Source organism: Mauremys reevesii, linkage group 1 (assembly GCF_016161935.1).
Source record: "Mauremys reevesii isolate NIE-2019 linkage group 1, ASM1616193v1, whole genome shotgun sequence".
NCBI lineage: Eukaryota > Metazoa > Chordata > Testudines > Geoemydidae > Mauremys > Mauremys reevesii.
The window spans coordinates 287,762,563-287,784,096 of record NC_052623.1 but is presented as its reverse complement, the minus strand read 5'-3'; the positions used below and the strand labels follow the sequence as shown (position 1 = coordinate 287,784,096).

The following is a 21,534-nucleotide window of genomic DNA, read 5'->3' as shown; positions in this document are numbered from 1 at the left end:
CAGTACTACATTCTTGTTAAATTAATTAAAAACTGGGTTATCACTTGCAGCAGCAGGTCTTCTCAGTAGCTGATGAGCATCAATGATTTTTTGCATGACAACATATTACAATTATAACATTAAATAATGCCAGAATTGCTTAGCCATTTTTAAATAACATTTTTGATAAATAATACCACAATATATTGCAAGTACCTCAGAGTAGCCAATTTATTTTCATTCCTGCAAATTAAAAATATAAGATTCTCCCCTGCCCCACCCCAGGCTTCTGGCTCCCTAGCCATCCCGTTCTTGGCTGGAGACCCGTGTCTCCCTCCCTCCTAGCTGGGGCATTTCCAGGCTGCGCAGATCTCCACTGACACTGTGATACTTTCAGCAAGCTGGACTGCCTAGCCAGGCCAGCATCTGCAATGTGCTTACTCTTCAAATGCTATGAACAATGTAATTCCCAGCAGTTATGAGTTTCCACACAGCTCTTTCTAAGCAAGCACACCTATTCTTAAGGTGAAAGCATTACAGAGAAAACATATTAAAAAACAACAGAAGAACCTACACCAGGGGTAGGCAACCTATGGCACGCAAGCTGATTTTCAGTGGCACGCACACTGCCCAGGTCCTGGCCACCGGTCCGGGGGGCTCGGCGTTTTAATTTAATTTTAAATAAAGCTTCTGAAACATTTTATAAACCTTATTTACGTTACATACAACAATAGTTTAGTTATATATTATAGACTTATAGAAAGAGACCTTCTAAAAACGTTAAAACATTTTACTGGCACCGAAACCTTAAATCAGAGTGAATACATGAAGACTCGGCACAGCTCTTCTGAAAGGCTGCCGACCCCTGACCTACACACATGCTAGAAAGTTTACCAGAGATCACCCCAACCGCAATCTCAGACTCTGGCTGGTGTCAGTCCTTCCAACAGTACCCTATGCTTTGGGGACCCCCCTTGGAGCGAAGGTTCTGTCTGTTTGCTGGATCAGAAAGATGACCCTGAGTCAGTTTAAACTCAGGCTTTTTATCCAAAAGTCCTTTCTTTGTCTGGGGAATCCAGTTTGAACCTATGTATGTGAGCCTCTCTAGGTGGGGGTACCTAGACTCTAGAAGTGTTACAACCTGAGTGAATTTGCCTAATCACCCTGCACTGTTCTTAATTCTGGAGGAGCTGTAGTCACCCTCCCACATTGAATTACATACAATCCCTGGCCCACAGTAATATACAGACTTAGCTATTGCAGGAAATTGCTAGTCACAAGATTCATAATTAAAGGGCAATCGCTGTGTAACAAAAAAATTGTTCTGATCAGTGCTTGAGTCCTAAAAAAAAGAGGTGCCAAAACACACTTCTGGCACTATCACTCAGAAGTGAGGGTAATGCAAACTGAGGCAGCTTCCCATGGGTCTGGGGAGAATTGTGAGTCCCATGGCAGCATGTTACACACTGTACCCCCTTTTACAGTGTGCCTTGGAACTGCTGCCAGGGACTACGCCATACTGCAACACCACCAGAGCCTCCCTGCCAGTGCTGGCTGATCCATCAGTGGTGCAGCTCTCCAGACAAATCCCTGGTACATCCTGGCAGTGGGCAGGGCAGCCTCCCCCTTCCCGCAGCCAAGCGTGGGGTAAAGGGAGCGACACTCACCCCCAGTGCACTTCCCAACTCAGCTGTGCTTGCAATTAGCGGGGACTGTACCGAAGCAGGGAGCTCTGGGCTGCAGTGGAGGAGAATGGCAGAGGGCACCAGCATAAACCATCCAGCCTGTGACCCCAGGCTCCCCTATCATAAATAATAGCATCAAAAGTGCCTGAACACAGTTCTGGCTCCCAAAATGGTGTTGGAATGGCGTTCTGGAGCATTCCAGCACAATTCAAGTCCTGGTTTAAATATACATAAATATGAATGTGGAAACAGATTATTATTAGAGGGAGCAGTAAACATTTCTATCATTGCAGCACTCAAAGACTGTCCTGGGCTCTGCTGAACAAATGTGGAAAACGGACAATTCTTGCCTCCAAGGGCTTAGAATCTAAAGCACACAAACAGAGCAAGGCTGATGAGTATAAAACATACAGGCAAATTAATATGGTGAAGAACTGGCACCACTTTGTTTATTACCTATGCTGTTTATGTGTTTGCCTTTTCAAACTGGGACAGAAGTGGGGAGTAGGGAAAGGTTAGAGGAGAAGGAACAGTCAGATCTCCTCACCTGCCTTACTATGATCAGCAGGCAGAATTTTGTAGGCATCATGACAGAGATGAGTTTTAAGGAGGGATTTGAGGGAAGATAAGGTAGTATCTCTACACAGACTTTACTGGGGAGATTTCCCAGGCATAAGAGGCAGTGTGGGGAAAAACTGCGATGTGTTTGAGTGAGAAGCGGACTGATGGACGGTACATCTGGGAACACTGACAGAGATAAGATTGGGATCGATGTCACAATAAGTTACTAGGTTAGCTAGATGGGGTGAAGGCTAAGTTGCAAAGAGCCATAAAAATTAAACAAGAACCTTGTGCCTGAGGAGGAGGTAGCCAGTGGAGGGATTCAAATGGGAGGGGAAGGGAGAGAGGACATGGTCGGAGCGACAAGGGAGGCAGATGATCTTCACATATATAGTGATACTTTAAATCCTTGAGGGGGAGAAATCATATCAGATTGTCAAGCATTAGATAATTTGGTACGTACATTTGTTTCCTAAAATGCGCACATGGATCAGAGAACAAAAGAAAGATATAATCTATCTATTAAATTGAAATAATGGCATGTGGCTTGTTTAAAAAAATCAATTAGCGAACCCTAGAAAATATTTTAACATACTTTTGTAAGAAAAAATAATGGGCCAGGTTTCTGCTCTTTTTTGATCAAAGTGCTAATTTCAGTGGTAATCTTTGTGTTAACAGAGAAAGAGGGTAGGAAAACATGGCAATTTTTAATCCGCAGTTATCATGAAGACAGAGATAAAAGCAAGGCATTAAAAAAATGTTTCTACTCGTGGGGGATCAAGGTTTCATCAAGACAAATGTTTCAGCCAAACAGAATAGGGGTAGATTGAAGAGATTTGCAAAATAGACGTCAAACATCTAAAACTCAGCAGGGAACCATTTTAATATATATTTTATAACAATTGCTTCATGGTTGCACAGCAGGTTTGGGGGAATGGTAAAAAAAATAGTAGAACTAGCAAACAGCAATTTTTCATAGCTTTTTGCTCTTTGTTTCCTTTATTCATGTGTGTCTTAAGATACTTGTATTTCCTTTTGTTAAAAAGGTGCAATTAACAGCGCCATTGGAAACAAAAATTCTGCTGATAATACCTTAAGAGCAACTTACACAGTGTGTATGCTCATTGGTACATACAGAGTCATGACAGCAAAAAATCTAGAGTTTTATTAAGAGATCTCATGCTGTTTTGTAAATAGCAGCAGTGAAGCTAAGTAAATATCTTCTGCTCTTCAAAAATAAATCAGTGCCAGTATGATTCAATCTCCTTACAAATCTTTTAAACAATAAAATCCATTAGAAAATATATGTTCAAAAGTAAGTAGAATGGAGTGGAAATATCAGAGAGCTGACCCAAAGAAGTAAGAAAAATGTTGGCATTGGACAAACAGGGATATTCATAAAGGACTTAAGGCATAACTTAGTTCACAGAAACTGATTGCTTCTCTTAATGACCAAAACAGTAGCTAGAAATGTCTTGGAGCAGGCCAATCAATTTAAAAATTGTATCATGGAATACTTATTTGTTTAATGATATTTTTATTTGTCTGCCTGTGTGGAATCTGATTGCAAAACAGAATAAGCACAAGATACTGACCTCCTACAACAGACAACACAAACACTACCAAAAGAGGTAAGAATGACTACTAATCTCATTGCATTCATAATGAAATACAAACCCCATCTCTTCAGCTAAGGTTTCCCTAAAAGCAAGTTTCACACACACTCACAAGCATGCCACACATCCATTCTCTCTCATCCTCAACCCCCACCCCAAGCGGTTTCGCCTACAGACTAGGCAGAAAGCAGGATTGCTATTGTTATTTCCATTTTTAAATACTTAGGAGGTGTTCAGCTATGATGAGAAAGTGATGTAGATTTCAATGTTACCAGAGCACTATGGTAGTGCAGCCTTAAAGCCTTCAAAATATGTCAAGTGGCCATGTTCTGAAGAGTAGGGGTGACAGAGTAGAACCTTGCTGGACTACAAGTGAGAGCAGACCAGCAGGGTAGGTGAGCAGCTACACAATACCACTCTGAACTATTCAGGAAAGAAAGAATAGAGTCGCTGAATAACCCATTTACTTCTGCCAGATGCCACAGTCTTATCAGCAATATTTTGTGGTCAGCCATAGAAAAAGGCTCATTGTATTTTGGGAAGTCAACAGAAGAGATAAGATGTCTCAGTGATATGTTGTACCATGCACACTGAAAGAATGTTCAGAAATCAGTATTTGCCAGCACTGAAAAAAGCGTATGGCCTTTTTTCACTCTCGTAATGTTTCTCTGAGAAATGTTAATTGCTTATGGTAGAAAGTTATGGAAATCATGTTGAAAGATGATCAATCTCTTTACAAGTGGCATGGTGGTGCTAGTAGTAGAGATGGTAATGGACAAAAGGGCTTTGTAATGGACACAGAATACAACCTTAACTGTGGAGGAGCTCTCTCCAGAATTATAATTGTACAACCCATGATTTTAGAATTTTAAAACAATGGATAAATATAACACATAATGGAGACTATATGAGACAGTAACTTTTGTCTTCATCACCCAGAGAAAAGACAACGGGGTGAGGAATATTTATATGTAAAGCGTATTATGGCTTTACACCAAAATGTTCCTTATAGAGTTAATACATTTTAAGGCTGTAAAGGGACCATTATTATCATCTAGCCTGGCCTTTTGCATGACGCAAGCCACTGAATTTCACCCAGTGATTCCTGTTTATTATCTTTGTTTCAGGTTGGGTTTGAGATAAATATCACATATAACACATGTTCAAGTAATAAACATTTTTCTTATCAAAATTGTTTATCCAAATAATGTTCTTACCCAAATCAATCGTTTTGCATTATGGAGTGTACTTTCCATGGTGTGTTAATGCACAAGCCCCATGTTATCAAGAGAATAATGCAACTAAATGGGTTTATATGCTAATGTGTTGTGAACCTTTCAAATATGTAGCTTTGAATATATGTATGTAGAACTATGTGTAAACACAACACTCTATAGATGGATAAGGTTATCCTTTTAAAAATACATACTAAATTAAATATTTACAGGTAATAATACTTGCACAAACTATGCTGTGCTGCATTATTCTTAATAGGTGGGGCCAACATTTGATTGTCCCCATATGATTTCTCTGTTTCTGGTCCCACCTCGTACAGAAGAAACAAAGAATTTCATTTGTGGTTTTGGCCCTTTGTGACTGCATAGGTGAGCTAACACCAAGTGACTGCATTTTCTGAAGTTCTTGGAACAGGCTAAAAGGAATCAACCCCCAAATCAACCTTTTACTGTGCTCTCTAAAATTAAGTGCTAAAATTACTGATGACTGATTCCATGGGTGCTATAATAGTAATTAACTATAAGATAAATAAGGGATGTATCATAAACTCATCACTAACCACCGTGGGTTAAGAGAATACTTTTCTTTAGGAAGTGTCGACAAAATGGTTTCTTGCACCTTCCTTTGAAGCATCTGGTATTGGCTACTTACAGATAGACCACAGGTTTGATCCATTATAGCAATTCTTATCTTCCTATCTCTATATAATATCATTTGACTCCTAACGGTAAGGCTAATCCCACCTGTAAGAAAGAGGAGTTCAGTAATGTATTTTTGTAACTTTTACTGTGTGTTTTAATATAAAGTGAATTCCAGCAAATATCAGACATTTACTGATGCCCATTTAGCAAAGGCCAATCAAAGAGGAGGAGAGCAGTCACACAAGCATGCGGTTGTATGAAGTAAATGCCTATGGTCCAGCTTTCTTGCAACTTCACTGAGAGCCCTGAGAGTGGGAGATGAATAACCCTGCTTCTTAATTTTATCCTGGAAGGGATGAGTAGAATTCAACAGAGGAGGATGGAGTGCCTGGAAAAGACACAGGAGATGTATGGATCCAATTTTGGAGACAGTCACAAGGGTCCATTAAAGATTACCTCTAACAGGAACAGTACTGATAGAGATTTTAAAGATACCCAGGTCAAAGCAGACTCTCAGTTAATGGAGACAGGACCGGCTCCAGGGTTTTTGCCGCCCCCAGCAGGAAAAAAAAAAAAAAGCTGCGATCGTGATGTGCTGGAGCTCTACCGCCACTGCTTCAGTCTTCGGCAGCAGGTCCTTCCCTCTGAGAGGGAGCGGGGGACCTGCCGCCGAATTGCTGCCAAAGAGCCGGACGTGCCGCCCCTTCCCCGTGGCCGCCCCAAGCACCTGCTTGCTGTGCTGGTGCCTGGAGCCGGCCCTGAATGGAGAAAATGCATTAGTGTTTGGCATTTGCAACAAATGCTGAGATAGAGAGTTTGGAGGTGCAGTGACTGATAAACCTATGCTCTCTCTCATGATGCACTTGTGTCAGTGTTCTACAGAGGTCACAGGGGTTTCGTCACTGTTCCCCAAGAACAATGATCTTTCCTCTGAGATAAAACATTCTGTGAAATCTGAATGATCTCTCTGTGGTTTTCTACTCATTTGATCCAGGAAAATGGAAGAGCCTGTGTTTGAACTAAAATAAAAGGGTCTTGGAGGGTCCCATATGATGTTGTCAATATGTGGGCTTTTACAGATGTGGAACGACACAGCTAGGAAGGGGTGGGGGGGAATTTGTGTTATATATATAGATAGACACTTATCTCATAGAACTGGAAGGGACCCTGAAAGGTCATTGAGTCCAGCCCTCTGCCTTCACTAGCAGGACCAAGTGCTGATTTTGTCCCAGATCCCTAAGTGGCCACCTCAAGGATTGAACTCGCAACCCTGGGTTTAGCAGGCCTATGCTCAAACGACTGAGCTATCCCTCCACATCTTGCAAGTAAACAAATTCCACAACCAGGGTTGCTTCCAGTATACTGAGCCAGTAAATTACAAGGCCTGGTGGTAAGGACAAGAGTTGGCGGAAAGGTTTAGAGGTAGTTTCTAGATGAAACAGTGCTTGTTGGGACTTCAGATGGGTCTGGGATAAAGCGAACTCTGATTTGATGGAAGTGACAAGGATTGTCCTTTCCACGGAGCAGTGGTGCAAGAAGGGGATGTGAGAAGCATGTTACAACCACATGAAGCTGCATCATCTTTCCAGGCACTCTGAATTTGCATCCTTCAGAGGCTGCTGGAGGTCTCTTAAATGTGCCCCAAGTCTCAGCTGGCTCCTGGAGATTTTCTAACATGGACAGCAAGCACCTGGGGCCAAGTGTTCACCGCCGGCTTTTTTCTCTGAGATAAATAGAGCTTAATTAAGCATCTGATTCAGTATACTGGAGATGTCCATAATTTAATCACGCTCTTAATGAAGACTGAATTTCATAATATTAGCAACAATACATCAAAAGGCGGGGGTTATGAGGACTGCCAGCAGTCCCAATAATACAGCTTGGAATTCTAAAGAACAGAGAGACGGGCAGACAATTTTATATTCTAGCTCTTGTTAAAAAAAAAGGGCAAGTCCCACTCAGATTAGTGGGAAAAGGGTGTGGCTGTCAGAAACTGGTTGGTATCTGAACAAGTTTCTAGCCTATCTGACACATGTTCCCAGGCAGAGATTAGTAGAGTACCAAACTTCAGTGTTGGATGCACCACCTGTTGTGAGCTGGAGGACTAGCAGCCGAAATCAATTGCTAATAACAACCATCTCCCACACAGTTATTTACGCACATCTGGGGCCTTTGGAATAGTTAGAAGTGTGGCTCCTGGAAAGACAACACCAGTGACGCACTTGAGTGGTATGGTGTGTATATGAATACCTGTGAGTATGCACAGTACTTTTAACTATTATGACCAACTCCCCTGCCAACTATTGCAAAAAGCTAGTATATATGTAACAGCTACAGAAAAAAAATTATGAAAAGTCAACACTTGCCAAATGTGACCACATATATCTCCTATTATAAACTGTGACAAAGTTCCTCCTCTACCTTGGTGGGTCCTGCGCTTATTGGCAGATTTTCTCACCTCAGTGATCTTCCCCACAGTCTGGATCAACTCCTCTTGTGTCTGATCAGGAGTTGGGAGGTTTGGGGGGGAACCCGGGCCCGCCCTCTGGGTTCCAGCCCAGGGCCCTGTGGATTGCAGCTGTCTATAGTGCCTCCTGTAACAGCTGCATGACAGCTACAACTCCCTGGGCTACTTCCCCATGGCCTCCTCCAAATACCTTCTTTATCCTCACCACAGGATCTTCCTCCTGGTGTCTGATAACGCTTGTACTCCTTAGTCCTCCAGCAGCACACCCTCTCACTCTCAGCTCCTTGTGCCTCTTGCTCCCAGCTCCTCACACGCACTTCCTCTCCTTTGACTCCTCCTTGCTTGACTGGAGTGAGCTCCTTTTTAAACCCAGGTGCCCTGATTAGCCTGTCTTGATTGGCTGCAGGTGATCTAATCAGCCTGTCAGCCTTAATTGGTTCTAGCAGGTTCCTGATTACTCTAGTGCAGCCCCTGCTCTGGTCACTCAGGGAACAGAAAACTACTCATCCAGTGACCAGAATATTTGCCCTCTACCAGACTCCTGTACCCCACTGGTCTGGGTCTGTCACAAAACATTAAAGAAAAATGTGGTAATCCCAGATACAACTGTATGATAATTGTAGGCAAAATGATAGCATTTTAATGGTGACTATTGTATGCAATTTAAAAATTTAAAAACCTACAGCAGTAATATTCTTTATGGGGAAATTAACAGGAATTAAGAATGCCACCCCTCAGCGACTTTTACCACCATCTTGTTTCTAGTTGTCAAAAACAAGAAAGTTCCCCAAAGTGTTGTTAGGCCTTGATTTTGTAAAGTGGTGAGTTAGAGTCACCAGACAGCAAGTGTGAAAAATCGGGATGGGGTGGGGAGTAATAGGAGTCTATATAAGAAAGAGACCCCAAAATCGGGACTGTCCCTATAAAATTGAGACATATGGTCACCCTATGTTGAGTGTACCCGCAACTCCAACTGATTTGTAAGGGCTAAGTTTTAAGGACTCAGTCCTACAAGGGGCTGAGCAACTCCTGTGTGTTCTGAATGCCTTCAACTCCCACTGATTTGTAAGGGAGTTGAAGGCACTCAGAACACATAGGAGTTGCTTGTAGGACTGAGTCCTTAAAACTTAATTTTTAGTGTTTGTAAACAATGCTTCAATAGAAAGCAAATATGAAACTTAAGCATCATAAGTGCAAATACGGAAGATATAAAATGCTAGTCATAAAGAACATGAAAGGAAGACTGCTCAGTGAACGTAACAGCTAATGTAACTTAGTACATAAAACCATAAAATCACTAAACAAATTTTTGCGCAAAAACATTTCTGATAAAACAAAACGGCCCAAATCGCTGCTGGTATGGTCAGTGGTTAGCTATCTCCCCATAAGGCCCCTGGTCCCCCCAGCCCCGCCCCTCCGTTCAGCGGCTCTCCCGCCATCCTCCCAGTGGTTCTGAGATTCCTGGTGCTGTTCTCATTGTCGCTGGTCAGTCAATCATTTCGCCTGTCTGGGCATGTCAGATCGCTTTTCCCCTGGGCAACTGGCAGATCCTTTAGCAGCATGGGCATGGAGCTTGCTTTGCCGTTTGGGACTCTCAATGTTATGTGTATAGGATTCTCCACACACTACCACCAGCATGCGTCACAGAGCAGCATCAGCAGCGCTTTGCATGACAGCAGAGCAGCTTAGCATGCATTGCTTTGCATTTGTTCCTGAATTGGAGCCAGCCAGGATCCTCATGGCCATTTGGTTTGTTGGATGATCATGTGCCTGCATCCTGGTTGTACCATTTGTTGCTAGTGCCTGGGTCAATTAGCAGCAGGGCTAGCCTTTCCAGGTGCAAGCCATATTTTGGTTGCTTGCTGCTTGTACCATTGGCTTTGGCATCAGTGTGGCTAATTATCATCAGCTCCTGGCTCCCTGAAAAATTGAAAAAAAATTTGAAAACAAAATGAGTGTTGTGTAAAAGAATATAGCCTGCTCTGCTCTAGAACACCAGTGCTGTCAGAAAGTATTGCAGATGCTATCTGTGCCCACCTAGCATGTGTCTGTACAACAATCACACCCCTCCTGTAACTTCCCCCCCCTCCCATTCTTTCTTTTCCTGCATTGTCTTCTCTCCTACTAGTGTGATGAATTAATAAAGAATGAAATAATAAAAAATAGAGAATAGAAATGAGGATGGTGAAGAGTGAGTGACAGAACAGAGCACAGGAGCAAGTGGAGAGCAAGCAGGACAGTGAGCAGTCCCCACAGGAGGAGAGAAGCCCAGCTTCCAACATAAGCAACTCTTTCAGAGTCAGGGGAGGGGACTCTTTGATGATAGGCATGGCTGATGGGTGGATGATGGAGCTAGCTTGTTTGCACCATCCACCCACCAAAAAAAAAAGAGGCAGCTAGGATGCTGAGCTAAGGATCCACTGTTTTTCTCATGATCCATGATTTGAACCTCATCATGAGGATGGATTCATGGATGATGATCAGGATGGATTTCAGATGATGCTTATGCTGATGATGGATTCATGATGGGGATGGGAATGTGTTGGTGTGTTGACCACTGCTGCACTATCGCTGCTAGCAGCAGCATTCTGCAGCATTCAGTAAGCTCAGGAGGATTGTTTTAAAGGTGACATGTTCAGGGGGGGGGGGGGTGGGGGTGGGGGGGGTGGGTGGGTGAGTGGTGCCTGACCCTGACCTGCACTGACTTTGTTTGACCACAATGTTTTGGAGCTCAAGCAAGAAAATAAATTTAAGAGGCTGCAGGAACACTGTGGGGATAGCTCAGTCCTCCAGTCATCCATTCCAGTCCATTTTTTTGCTTTTTTTCTTTGGCTTTGCAGTACGCTGCAGTCTGCCTGCTGCCTGTGCTGTCTGCTTTTTCTGTCTTTTATTTTTAATTCTTAATTTTGTATTTTCTTCTACTGCGCTGATGCCTGACGGATGCGATCCGCGCCGCAGCATCCAGCATCCATGGTCCGCATTTTTTAGTTTTTTAGTTTCGCATCCACACGTCGCGACACGAGCGCTCCGAGCTCCACGCTGGGCAAACAAAAAAATTTCAAAGTTTTTTTCCTTTTTCCTGTTTACCTGACCACTGCACCAGTTCAGCAGAGCGTCCAGAGTGGTGGTGTGTGTGATGTGATAGCGGCCAAGGCCAATGATCAGCGCCCACACCCACCCTAATCCTAATATGTTAATACCGATATATGGCGCACTCTACTCCTCTCGGGAGTACAGAAAAAGCTTAAAAAAAGATTAAAAAAAAATTATATAAGGTGCCCCTAGTGTGGATTTTTTTTGTTTAAATCGGTTTTAAGCTCCTAAAACCGATTTAAACGCCTAGTGTAGACCAGGGCTTAGTTTGGGAAATTCTCCACTAGACATATTGTATTTAATATGGTGGGTCCTGTTATAATTTAAGGTACATGTTATATCTTTCTTGATTTAAAAAAATAACACAAAACAAACAAAAAACCCTACTTTGATTTTCTTTTTTAAATCTTCAAAAATTTCTTCATTTTATAAAACCTGCATCATTTCTATAGTACATTCATTTGAGGATAAGGCGAAGAAATCATACATTTGCTCTTTTCAGGAACTCCTGACTCTGAGGAAACAGAATAATAATGTACCCTTTGAGGATATTTGTGGGTTTCAAAAGTACAGCTGAGCACTTTTCCTAGGGCATCTAGGAATTAAAATATTGTCTTTACCATCAGAATATGTATAGTCAAACCCAGTTAGGAAAATCTCACAAGTAGCTATTTAACTAGATAGTGTCCAGGCAGTAGACCAAGAAAAACACAGGCTCAGTAGGAAGTGATGCTGCTGATTTAGTAGGGGAGATTCTTCTCCATAGGTCACTTGTCCAGCATGCTGGTGACATTAAAGAGGCTTAAGGCCACTTGTGCTCCCACAGCTCTTTCTGGAAAAGTATTGCGGATGTTGACAACTGGGTCTTAGGGGACATTAGCACCCCAAAAATCAAGGTTTCCATTAACAAATATACGAAACACTGATTTTGGAACAGAATTTTGTTTATCTCACTTTATTAAGTGAACAAATTTAGTCATGGTAGAAAACTACTCATTGAGGTGTTATTCAACAGCTATAAATTTTATTTTTTAGCTTTATCTCCCCTCAGTAATGTGCGGGGAGACTTTGGCAAATCGGTAAAATGCCTAAAACCACTATGGCTTATTGTTAAAAAGCAACCTAGTCAGAAAGCTGTAAATTGATCATTCAGCAATCTCGGCTTGAACAAGGCAGGAGGGGAGAGGGTTTTGGGTGCCACGGAAAGGGCAGCTTGACCTCCCATCCTTCCTGATAAGAATTGTGTTGAAGTTGTTGATACATGCATTTTAAAAAGAGCAGGGATGTTTATTGGGGTCTCAGAGAGGCAGACTCTGGAAAACCCACACCTGGTTAATCAATAGTCAGAAGGAACCTCTTGCTTGAAACTGCTTACTTAACAAGGTTTCTTTAAGAGACATGTCATTCTATGACTAATGTATAAGTAAGGGGGAAAAGCTTGAGATAGTTGGACTCATTTGGGGACTCTTTTGGACTCTCCCTCTGGATACATCTTGCAGTCCTCACTGGCAGATGGAAGATTTGGCCACCGGAAGCCTGCTGCTCTGTCACTCGAGAGCCACACTCAAGCTTTGGTAATTATCAAGGGTTGGAGGTGTTTTACTAACTTGTTGTGGACGTGTGCAAGAGCTTGAGACTAGTAAAGTTTAGCTTTAAGTGTTGTACTGTTTGTGCCAGCCATCTATCGGTCGAATGGCCATGTCTCCTCTGATTTATTTCCTGACACCTCCTCGCACAGAGTGAAGTTACCAAGAGCTTTGGGTTGAAAGAACCCCGGGTAACAGTAGAAGAAGTTGCCCCTAAGAGATGAAAGCTCGGATCAAATTCCAGTTTCGGTAATTATCTTTTGCTTATCTCAACTCTCCCTGCAGTTTCAGCTACACAGGTTTTTGTTTGCTGCCAGCTTTAAATTATTGCATAAGTTTCTGGTTTATAACCAAAGCTGAAACCAAACAGGTTTTGCCTGTGTTCACAATGTTATCTAAATTTCTCACATCTGTCATTATGTTTATTAATGCTGATTATTTAAGAATTATGCTACAAGGCCTATTTAGGAGTATGAGCTCTTATTTATCTTTTCCCTATGTAAGCCTGTAGGTGTTTATTGTTTGGAGTATCAGTCTCATTAAGTGCCTAACCTCTCTGAATTTCTTATGTGATTCCTTGTAGTTTTGTGGGTTTGGGCACTTTTGTCAGAGCAGCCATGACCTAGGCAGATATCAACATGTTCCTGTGGTTTACTAAACCTGGATCTTCTGTGTGTCTTTCCTCTAGTGATACAACATTTTAAACAGGGTATCAACCTACTGCCATCATTTAGGTGTCTATATTAGTCCTAACTATGGAGTGTGCTGTTACAATGAAAAGAACATGAATATGGAGAAAAATAATAATATGAATTATAAAGGGAGGAACATTGCCAATTAGTGGTGCGTGTTTTAAAAGAACACACAGAGTGACAGCAATATATAAATTACTGAAAGGCCTGAACCCAATTGCTTTGGAAACTTGCCCATTTCTTTTCATATACACTGCATCCAATTTACAATGCCTTCAAATGAACACTGGCTGGGAATTCACTGGAGATTTTGGTGTTAAATCAGCCCCTATATAATGATGATGTCTAATCCATTTTTGGGCTTAATTAAATAATTGTGAACATTATCTGAACGCCTGTTAAAAATGCACTGATTGTTTGAATGTAATTCATCAATTCCCTACTGTATATCTCCTTGCCAAGTTCTTTTTTATGATTTAATACATTTTCAGTTTTGAGCTATAACAGGAAGTACCTTGAAAGAACTGAAATACCAATATTCATGTTGTGTAAATGATCTTGTCAGGCTTTGTTGATTAAAGTCCTTCTAAATGTTTTCAGCATTAACAACATAGTAAGTCTGTATAACATTTCTAAGGATGACAGGCAAGGAAGCCTTTCCAATAGCCTCATTTCCAATTCATTTTAATCTGTATATTTATTATCCCTGCATTCTTTTCCCTTCCCCATACTGATGCCTATTACTGCTCAGACTGATCTTGCTTTAGAAGACATGTTTCTAAGAACTGCCCAGATGAAATTTCACTACTGGACGCTCAGTTGCTTATTCTCTACCGTGAAACTGATTTTGTCCAGAGATGTATGCGCCACCTTCTTGGCATAGCAGAGTGTTTATTGGCCAAGGAATAAATAAGTATCAGAAGCAACTGATTCTGTATTTTGTCCTTTACAGTGGATCACAATTATCCAGCTGGCTGGGACTATCACTGAAGATCATTCTCAGTAGCAAACCCAAGCCTGTCTGTAATTCACTTCTTGTGGAAAGATAATTAAGTACAAACCTGGCCACTGTCAGAAAGAGCTGCAAGGTGTACTTAGAATCATAGAAGATTAGAGTTGGAAGAGACTTCAGGGAGGTCATCTAGTCCAAACCCTTGCTCAAAGCAGGGTATCAACCTACTGCCATCATTTAGGTGTCCCCTCCTGCCCAACTAAATCATCCAAGCTAGGGCTTTGTCAAGCTGGGCCTTAAAAACCTCTAAGGATGGAGATTCCACCACCTCCCTAGGTAACCCATTCCAGTGCTTCACCACCCCCTAGTACAATAGTTTTTCCTAATAACCAATCAAGACCTTCTCCACTGCAACTTGAGACCGTTGCTCCTTGTTCTGTCATCTGCCACCACTGAGAACAGCCGAGCTCCATCCTCTTTGGAACCCCCCTTGTTTGCCTATGCCCTCTACATTGATTCAGTTCTGGTTTGCTAGCTGAAAAATAAAGCCACAAGCATCCAGGGAGCTCTATGTTTGGTCTCTCTCATTGAACTCTTGAATGTTTCCATGTAAGCCTTGCAAGGTGCCCAGATGTTAGTGTGAAGAATGTCAGATAAATGATAATAGTAGGTGACACCAAAATTGTTCGAATAATTCATATAAGCAGGATTCAGTGAGAAAGAATGGAGTCGAAACATGGGAAACAGAGCAGCAACTTGTTAGAAAGGTTTGGATACTTGCTGTCCAAGTAGCTAAAATTCTATTGTACTTAATATACTTATTACCCACTTGTAGATTGTAAAGCAAGAACAATTACAAGTACATGTGTTATTTTGCATATTTACCAGGCTCGGAAGGCAAACCAAGAACTACAGTGCTTTTTCTTAGAATTTCCTTGTGTCTGACTGGCAAAGACTGAGAGTATAACTAATCTCCCCAAAACAACTGGATACTGAGATGATTGACTACAGCCCTGGTCCTAAGATAGTAGATGTCAACTGAAAGACTTCCATTGAACTTTATGGATTTGGATGAGGACCTATACATATCAATATTAATTATTAACTAAGGATCATGCAATATCTGAGCCAAGCCTGCAATCTTCATTCTTGAGTAATAAGCACAGGATTAGGTATTTAAAAAACCCTATATGTTAATGTATACACAGAGAAAATATACTATTAGGATAGGTTACGCAGCGGTTTTAACTTTTCTCTCTAAACTATTTCCAGGGTATATTTAATTTATAATATTGTACTTACTGTTGAGTTTGCAGGTCCCTAATTTTATAGCAATATCTGATATAAACTCCAATTTAGCAGTTGTGTTATTATATTGCTTACAATTTCTGATACATATCTATTGTCTCATGGTTTTTCCATATCTAGTAAAGGAAAGAAAAGTTTGGCACCTGTCACTAGCCCTTGTTTGTTTCATCTGCTCACAATGACAGATCTGAATAAAGCAGCAGATTTTATTAATATGACAACCACTTACAATAGGCCTTGGTCAGTGGCCTATACAGAATGTAATTTATTGTTTTGTGACAGTTTCAATAATAGTGATGGGAAACACAAGGGACAGAATGTTAGAAAAATTGCACCTAAAATGGGGAGAAAGTGTTTTATGTTACCTCCTGGTTAGCAGCAGCTAGTTCTTCTTCCAGTGCAGAGACTCTTTCTAAAGAAACTCTCAGTCGTTCCCTTACCTAGAAGAAAAACCAAAATATGTGCAGTAACGTGATTTCTATCAGTCTTTAAGGTTTATATAATCTGCCATAAACACTACAGTACAATCTGCAGGTATGTGTATTGTGTCCTGAATACGCATGAAAGAGACATTAACTAAGAAAGCCTTTTAAACCTTACTCTGAGAAGTGTGAAGCTACATATGTGAGCATCAGTTCTGGATTTCTACTTCTACTTGTTTGAACACTTATTTCATATCCATAGGTAATGCTGAAAGAAATGCTAATCAATTAAGAACTTTGGGGAAAATACTTCTCTTTTGACCTCCTGTTGTCCTTACTGATGAAAGTGGAATTTTGCAAATGCTTATAATACATACCTAACACTACACCATTCACAAGACCTAATAACAAATAGCTAACATTTAAAACTGTACATATTAGCACACTATTGAAGTTACTTATTTTCAACACTATGCTGAATGTGTACACTTATTTAGTCTTATTCTTATTTAAATCAAATGTTGAAATTAACTAAGTCGAGACAGCAAATACATTTGCAGAAAATAACAGCATCATGGAAAGTTATTCAAGTTATATTAATTAACATGTAAAGAAAACCTTGTTGCAATTTAGATGAAATAAAAGATCATGTAAGCCTAGGGTGTATCTTAAACTAGTTGTTGCTTGCACAACACTATTTGTTTTAGTTAATTTGAATAAAATATATATTAGCATATTGTTTTAGTAAAAAGCAAAAACAAGTTTTACTGCAGTAAGAACATGCTAGGTATGTTCATATAATTTATTCAAATGACCTAAAATATCTACAGCAGTGATTTCTAAACATTTATACACAGTAAATCTTCATTAGACTTCATAGGACTGCCACTCACACAAACACAAAATTAAAACACATACAAGCACATGCGCTCTACAGGTGTAAACACCTGTTTGTATGTTTTAACAAAATTCTAACAGTTGTATGTGGATGTTGAATAGTGTTAGAATTTGAATGTACAAAACCCCCTTGGGCAACAAACATAGCTGGAGGCTGGAATCTGAAAATTTACCTCTTAAATTCTGTACAGTGCAATACTATAGGACCCAATCCTGACCCTGGTTTATATGGAACTGTGAGGCATAATAAAATCCAGAAAGCCACATATATTGCTGCATGCCAGGCTCACTAATCCTGGGGATAGTAGGCCCTGGGCTCAATGGATGAATGAGAGGAACCACATGGTTTGTGAGAGCACAGCCACTCAGGGAAAGCGGGCAGGGAATTTCCATGAATAAGCTACATACTGAGCCACTATATTCACATGCCAGTTTCTCACCCTAAACCATATGGCAGTAGTAAAGGTAGGGTTGTCAGTTGGTGGGAGAGTAATTAAACTGAAAAGGGTTTCATTTCCTTCCTTCCTTCCATAAATAAATAAATAAATAATCCCCAAAGAGTATAGGGTCAGTCCACTGTCTTTCTGACCCACCCCAGAATCTTAAGCCTGCTGGCTCCAGTTTGTTCTCCCATCCTAAACCGCCATTACATCAACTGAGGACAGTTCTGTTTCAACAGAAATGCCTATTCATTCTTTTAATACCTGTCTGTTAAACTGCCCAGGAAGAATTCCACTCTCCATCCCCAATTGTGATGTAATAATCATTCCCCAATGTGGGACTGCCAATACATGTCAGCCAGTTAGGCTGACAGCAGTCTGTGACTCCAACAGTGAGAGGAGGGAGAACCTTGGGCAGCCATGAAAACATTACACAGATGTCTTGAGAAACTTCCCCTTTCAAGATGCACACTAGTCTCTGATGCAGTTATGATGCTCAGAGCTCCTGAATGTTGTGTGCCATAGAAGCTGCAGTCCCCAGTTCTAGCCCTAAACCAACAGGATAAATGTTTAACCTACTAATCTTGGTTATTACTTGACTCAGTTTGTATTCCTTCCTTACTCAACCTTCCACTGATTTCAATGGAAAATTGAGTATGGACACTGTTAAAACTGAGTAAGGAACTCACACTGGTCATGTATGTTCTCCTAAAGAATGCCGATGATAAATAGCACACTGGTATATTCTATATAGAAACTCAACAGTGAACTATCATAAACAATATTAGCCCATTAGTGATGTTTCCCTGAAACCTATAAGTCAGGCAGACAAACATTAAAGTCTAACTATGGGCCAGAGACACCTAAAATGTTTACAACAAACTTCTTATAATAAATCCTATGTTGGCACCCCCCAAATTTATTTGAAAAACAAACAACAAAAACACACCCTAATCTAGCTTTTGAATGGTCTGAAAGATTGGCATTCTAAGTGTTACCTTGTTAGGAGACAAATGAGTGGACCCCGACTCAGGATATTCTCACCTAATCTATTTTATTTTTACATATAGTTTTTAATTTTTACATCTGGTAAAGGTGCATAACATGGACAACTGGCACTATCATAATGCTTTCTCATCTGTAGACCTCAAAGTGCTTCAAATTATATCAGTACCTTTTATATATGGTGCAGCCAAGCACAGAAACATCAACGAATTTTCTGGAGAAGAACCACACTGTTTTGTGAAATATCAGAAATGTGTCTCTGCTGCCCTGTCTGTAAACTGTAACAACACTTGCCCACTTTCTAGATAAGGTTTGTGAAGTACAGAGAATTAAGACTAGTCCTGGTGATGTGTGGTGGCCTATCAGAACATAGCAGAGGATACACCTCTAGGTGACACTTTTCCTATGCAATGCCACAAATGGTGCAGAAAAGGTATTCCATTTTCTTTCTGCCTGACTGCACTGCAAGCACAGAGCCAGACGACCAGCCACACCACTGCCTTTGAAGTTCCACAAAAAAGAACCAGGCACATCATTGATCTTTCAGTGTCACATGGTTAATCTCTTGCTAGCATTCCTGTAGGTGGTTACACACCACCTACCCTACTGTATCTCCTAGTAACTGCTTCTCACTTATTTCCCCTCTTCTGCCAAATCCTCCCTTCTCCCCTTTCCAATTCCCAGACCACAAAGAGCTTCAAAATTTATTCATGATAGTGTTTGTGACATTTTTTCTTTCTATGAACACTTGTGTGACTAAAACCCCCAGTTACCCACCTGTTTCTGAATAAAAAGATTGTGACTCATGTTGAAGCAAATTGGTTGTTTTCATCTACAAGAATATCTACATATACTTCTCTGTTGTATCTGCCCAGCACTTACCATAAGGGAATTAATCTTTTGATGATAATAACTGAGACAATAAAAACTCCTGTTGCTGTTTTTGTTTGCGGGGCAACTTTACTTCAAAATTAACTCAGAAAACTTTCTTTTAAAAGTTATGGTTAAAACCTCTCTTTTCCTTTTAAATTTACTTTAAAAAAAATAGTACCAAAAGTTTAAATCCAGTTGCTATATGAGGCCTGCAGGAGGCGAAACTTGCTCTGACAGATCTCATTATGCCACTAAACAGCAGCAAAGTCCTTCTGCATGAACAAGATTGTTAGTTTCTTTGTTCCGTCCCAGTCTGGGAGCTTCTTCCAGAAGCTATTTCTTTGCTGGGATGACTAAAGGGAGAGACAGCACTTCCTCTTCCTCTCAGTAGCCCTCCCATGGACTTCCTGTTCCTCCATTTTCTATCTCTGTTTTATTGAGCCTCTAGTATTCTACATATGTTTGTAATTTGCTTATTCACTGCCTTTCTTGACCTCCGCAAAAACATTAAAAGGCACTTCTCCTCAATAAGGCCAACACAAACAATCTGGAGTTTTTTTACCAACTGATTTGGGGAGACAGTCAGACAAAAAAAAGAGTTAGGAATTTTTTTTCAAAGAGACAACAAGAGAGAAGATTTTAAATGCTCTGGCACCCCTGAGAGGGTGAAGCATAGGCAACTTTCCTTTACCTTCCCATTCCTGAATCCTGGGGGCAATTTTGAGGCTAAGTCAGATTCCGATTCAAGTTAGGGCAACACTATAACTTTAAATACTCCTTTTCTGGTTTTTCCAAACTATCCAGAGAGGTTCTCTCCAGAGATAAGACGTGGCATTTGAAATTTGATTTCCTTTGGGGGAATTTTATGGTAACCTATAATGGGAAGTTAACTTCTACCTTGACTATGCAGCTGATACTGCCATTTCATAGTGCCAGCAAGACTCCCAGATAGGTAACTGGTGGGTGCTGATCTGTGTGCAGACAATAGGAAAATACTGTAACAGATTAACATAGAATTGTATTTCTTCATCACAAACAGATATATTTAAAAGAAAAGACAGCCAAGTACAGATAAAAAACATGCTCTGTCTTGGTTTAGTGCTTTTTCCGGTGATCTAGACAAATTACTGTTATTTGTCTTGCTACCTGGTGTTCCTAAAAAATCTAAATAGCCATATCAGATGATGTCAGTGAATAAGAACTACCATATATACTCGTTCATAAGCTGAATATTTTTGGTAAAAAAGTGATGCATCGAAGAGCAGGGGTCGGCTTTTAAACAGGTCTACAGCAAAATTTGATGACTTTAAACTCTATGGAATAATTGAATTGAATATCTAATACATTGTCGGTTTGTTTACCTGGAGTGTCTGCAGGCATGAAGCCCCTCAGCTCCCTGTGGCTGCAGTTCACTGTTCCCAGCCAATGGGAGCTGCAGGAAGTTGCGCCACTTCCCGCAGCTCCCATTGGTTGGGAACAGCGAACCACAGCCACAAGGAGCTGAGGGGCTCCATGCCTGAAGATGCTCCAAGTAAACAAAACATCCAAGCCATCAATGGCTTACCCTGACAGGCCGGGAGCCAAAGTTTTCCAACCCCTGAAATACAGGGTCGGCTTATGAAAGGGTCATACAGTTTTTGCTATTTTTACCTATCCATTTTGGAGGGGGTCATCTTATAAACGAATGGGCTAATGAACGGGTATATATGGTAATTTTGAGGTTGCTCAAATATATGCACTGGTGGCTGAATAGCATAATATAGTTTAGCATTCTATTACATCTCTCCCTTTATGTTTTACATTGCCAACATTTACAAAATCATGCTATCCTTAAAGTTCACTACATACCAGTCTGTTAAGTGTTTCTGAATCATACTGGTTTTATCATTACATGACCCAAACATGTAACAACTTGTTTATCTGGCTGTCCACTAGGTGCAACGATTGTCTCTGGTCAATGTGGAATCTTGGAGTCTTATTATTATTATTGAAATTAAAAGGAACAGTCACAAGAGTAAAATGCCTGCAAGCTGCATGGAAATGTTTTTAAGAAACACCATAATAGTTGCTCAAATTATATA

At 40.7% G+C, this 21,534-nt stretch overlaps 1 protein-coding gene across 1 annotated transcript in view; it reads right to left on the bottom strand.

The window, feature by feature from the left end:
- PPFIA2 (PTPRF interacting protein alpha 2) overlaps window positions 1–21,534 on the bottom strand; it is a 618,303-nt gene that overhangs the window by 216,789 nt on the left and 379,980 nt on the right. Inside the window, exon 6 of the mRNA XM_039497350.1 lies at window positions 16,182–16,256. Coding sequence (XP_039353284.1) covers window positions 16,182–16,256 — 75 coding nt within the window. The remainder of the gene's footprint in view (window positions 1–16,181; window positions 16,257–21,534) is intronic.